Source organism: Rhyacophila brunnea, unplaced genomic scaffold, assembly GCF_057557595.1.
Source record: "Rhyacophila brunnea isolate RB1 unplaced genomic scaffold, BYU_Rbru_1.0 scaffold_4, whole genome shotgun sequence".
Taxonomy (NCBI): Eukaryota; Metazoa; Arthropoda; class Insecta; order Trichoptera; family Rhyacophilidae; genus Rhyacophila; species Rhyacophila brunnea.
The window spans coordinates 8,215,959-8,219,128 of NW_028233068.1; the positions used below are offsets into that span (position 1 = coordinate 8,215,959).

Below are 3,170 nucleotides of genomic sequence, written 5' to 3' on the forward strand. Positions count from 1 at the left end.
AAGTACTTTTGGAATAAAGATGAATTTAGTTACACTTACCCCAATATTGGGGTAAGTGTAACTAACTGACTAGTGATCAAAAAATATTAAAATGTCTTATTATAGTAAGATATACAGTGGGTTCCTTCTGTACATATTAATTGTAATGGTTTTGTAGATCCTACGGTAAAGTTTTCAACTGTTTAAAACACACCTATTCATCATGAACCACGTTGAAATTCATCTCATTTAATTATATTTCACACTTACCCCAACGTAAATTAGTTCATTTAGCATTATGTAATTTTATTCAAATACCTACAATTAATTGAACAATAAAAAAGTAATCTTCATATCAAATGCGTTACGTTTCTAGATAATCAAACAGTTGATCTCATATATTATTATCCTAGACCTAGTATAATCAAATGCCGGCGCTCCATTGGCACGCAAGTCAGACGATTTACAGTCTTCGGACTTTTTTTTCGCGTGGAGCACCCCAGGTCTGCGGACTTTTTAATCCGCAGACCAGGCTCGTTGGATTTCAAACATGTTTGATATTTTACTCGCCGAGCCGCTGAAATTCGTACGTTCACCACGCTTTACCGTCACATTATTTATATCTATGCCGACGGACGACAGCGCCATCATTATTTTACTGTCATTCAAAGTGTTCGGACATCTCACATCGATAACAACAATGGTAGATCTACGAGTGCATTCGAAAAGTTTCTTGGAAGATTTTATTAGTTGTTTTAAAGACAACCCATCGTTGTGGAAGACGACCAGCCCACTATACAAGAATCGTGATGCCAAGTCCTTGGCGTATGCGGAACTTTTGGAGATTTTAATCAAGGTGGAGCCGCAGGCAAGGGTCGACGATGTTAAAAAGAAAATACAGACATTGAGGTCGGGTTACAGAAAGGAGAGAAATAAAGTAAGGACATCATATCGAAGCGGAGCCGGCACAGACGCAGTTTATCTACCCAAACTGTGGTACTATAAAAATTTGGAGTTCTTGAACGACCAAATGGAAGGTACGTAGGAATGCTTTAAAGCTATTTATTATACACGTGCAGATTATGAAATTGTCGTACCTAGCTCTGAAAGTGACATCGCATTAGATTAGCTACTATTAAGCAATTAAAACATACAGCTATGAATCATTTCTAGTCACAATAAAATTTCTTATTCTTTGCCGAGGTAGGTAATAAATAATAATAATATATAGGTACGAGGGAATGCTTTAAAGCTATTTATTATACACGTGCAGACTATGACATTGTCGTATCTCTGAAAGTGACATCGCATTAGATTAGCTACTATTAAGCAATTAAAACATACAGCTATGAATCATTTCTAGTCACAATAAAATTATTTATTCTTTGCTGAGGTAGGTAAGAAATAATAATATATAGGTACGATCATGGCGGTGGAAGCGCGGCTTATTGAGTCGTGGTCGGGTCCCAGGTTCAAATCCTGGGTCTGACAAGTACACATTGAATTTCAATTTGTGTATGAGTCAGAGTATGGACCTAATATGTTGAGCAAGTGGCTGACATCCATTTCTCGTAAAAACAAAATCTGTCAATACAAACCTCCACTCCGTGGAGGTCCATATTATGATCGGACATGGTCGAAAGAAGAAGAAAAGAAATGATCATAAAATCAAAAATCGCTCGAGTTAGGTTCCTTCAGAGACAATCAATAAATCGTCAATCATCAATCAAAATTAATGGTACAGTTTGGTTATGAGGAATACAGCGGAAAACACATTTTGAAAATACCCGATATACTGGATTACACCAATTATACCAATATCAATATTAACCGTATGAAGGAATGGGTACTTAGGGGAGAGATAATAAAAAACAAGTTTGAGTATTATGTTGTATTTTAACAATTTACATGTTGTTTTACAGAATCGAGCTCAATATCCAGCATGGTGGACGATTTGGAAAACATGTCTCCTGATGAGAGTTACTCCAACTCGTTAAACAACGAAGATTGTATTGAGGTAAAACATTTTAACTAAATTGTTACATTGGTTTAATTTATCTATTGCTTATCATACTTTCTTGCCATGTGACAGCCCCGGTAGTATTAAAATATTTTTCGAAATCTCCTCGCGCTTTCTTAGCATTGGCAGTCGAGTTCCGATTAGTCGTTGCTTCCAAAGGCGCTAAGGTGTCCTGTGACCTCAGTCCGAGCTCTATTAAACCTGTCTCAGGATTTTCCCTATCAAGGTCATGAGAAGGAGTATAAGTATGTGTTGATTTGCGACGAAGAAAGTTGTGCAGCACACAGCAAGCTAATACAACTGTATTGATATTTTCAATTTTCATGTTTATTGGAGCTTGAAAAATGCGGAATCTAGCAGCTAAAATGCCAAAAACATTTTCTATAATTCGCCTGGCTCTGCATGTCCGATAATTATATATTCTTTTACTGTGATTTAATTGCCTTTGTGAATACGGCTTTATGAAATCGTTACGTAATGCAAAGGCTTCATCGCCAATATAAACAAATGGCAGTGCATCAGAATTAGCAGTAGGTTTTTTTGGTGCAGGTATTTTTAATCTGCCTTCGTCTAAACGTTTGAAAAAATCAGATTTTCTCAGTACGCCTCCATCAGAAATACGTCCATTTGTTCCAACATCAACATAAATAAATTCATAATTAGCATTTGCAATCGCCATCAAAACAATGCTGTGGAAATGTTTGTAATTATAAAAGTGGGAGCCGGCGCCTGCAGGTGGCACGATTGCAATGTGTTTCCCATCAACTGCGCCCAGGCAATTTGGAAATTGCCATTTACTATTAAATTCTTCTGCAATCGTCTCCATTTCTTCGTGCGTATCAGGGAACTGCAACAAAAAATAATCAACATTTTATTTACAGATAGAATATTCGCCTTCAACATCCACGTTGTCGACTACTCCAAGGTCGAATCTCAATAGAGCACCAGAACCCCCATCGTTCAAACGAAAAAAATCGAATGATAGCGCCAACAAAGTGTTAGAATTAATCACCGACAAACTAAGCAAGACTGAAGATGAATTTGATGTTTTTGGCAAAATGATGGCCATGAAACTACGATCGATGTCACAGGGACAAAGATTGCTGGCCGAGAAGCTGATGCATGAAGTTGCCTTTGTGGGACAAAGTGACAAAATAATGCCAGCAACTAC

At 37.2% G+C, this 3,170-nt stretch overlaps 1 protein-coding gene across 1 annotated transcript; it reads left to right on the plus strand.

Annotated features, from left to right (window-relative positions):
- Nucleotides 1-549: 549 nt before the first annotated feature.
- On the plus strand, nucleotides 550-2,846 carry LOC147066797 (uncharacterized). Its single transcript, XM_085954235.1, has 2 exons — nucleotides 550-1,016; nucleotides 1,902-2,846. Exons 1-2 carry the CDS (start codon nucleotides 605-607, stop codon nucleotides 2,012-2,014), a joined length of 525 nt encoding a protein of 174 aa, XP_085810361.1. The 5' UTR covers nucleotides 550-604; the 3' UTR covers nucleotides 2,015-2,846.
- Nucleotides 2,847-3,170: the final 324 nt, after the last annotated feature.

Coding starts and splice junctions, on each gene's coding strand:
- LOC147066797 (XM_085954235.1), top strand. CDS start 605: ATGCCGACGGACGACAGCGCCATCATTATTTTACTGTCATTCAAAGTG. Junction 1,017..1,901: donor CTTGAACGACCAAATGGAAG/GTACGTAGGAAT, acceptor GTTGTTTTACAG/AATCGAGCTCAATATCCAGC.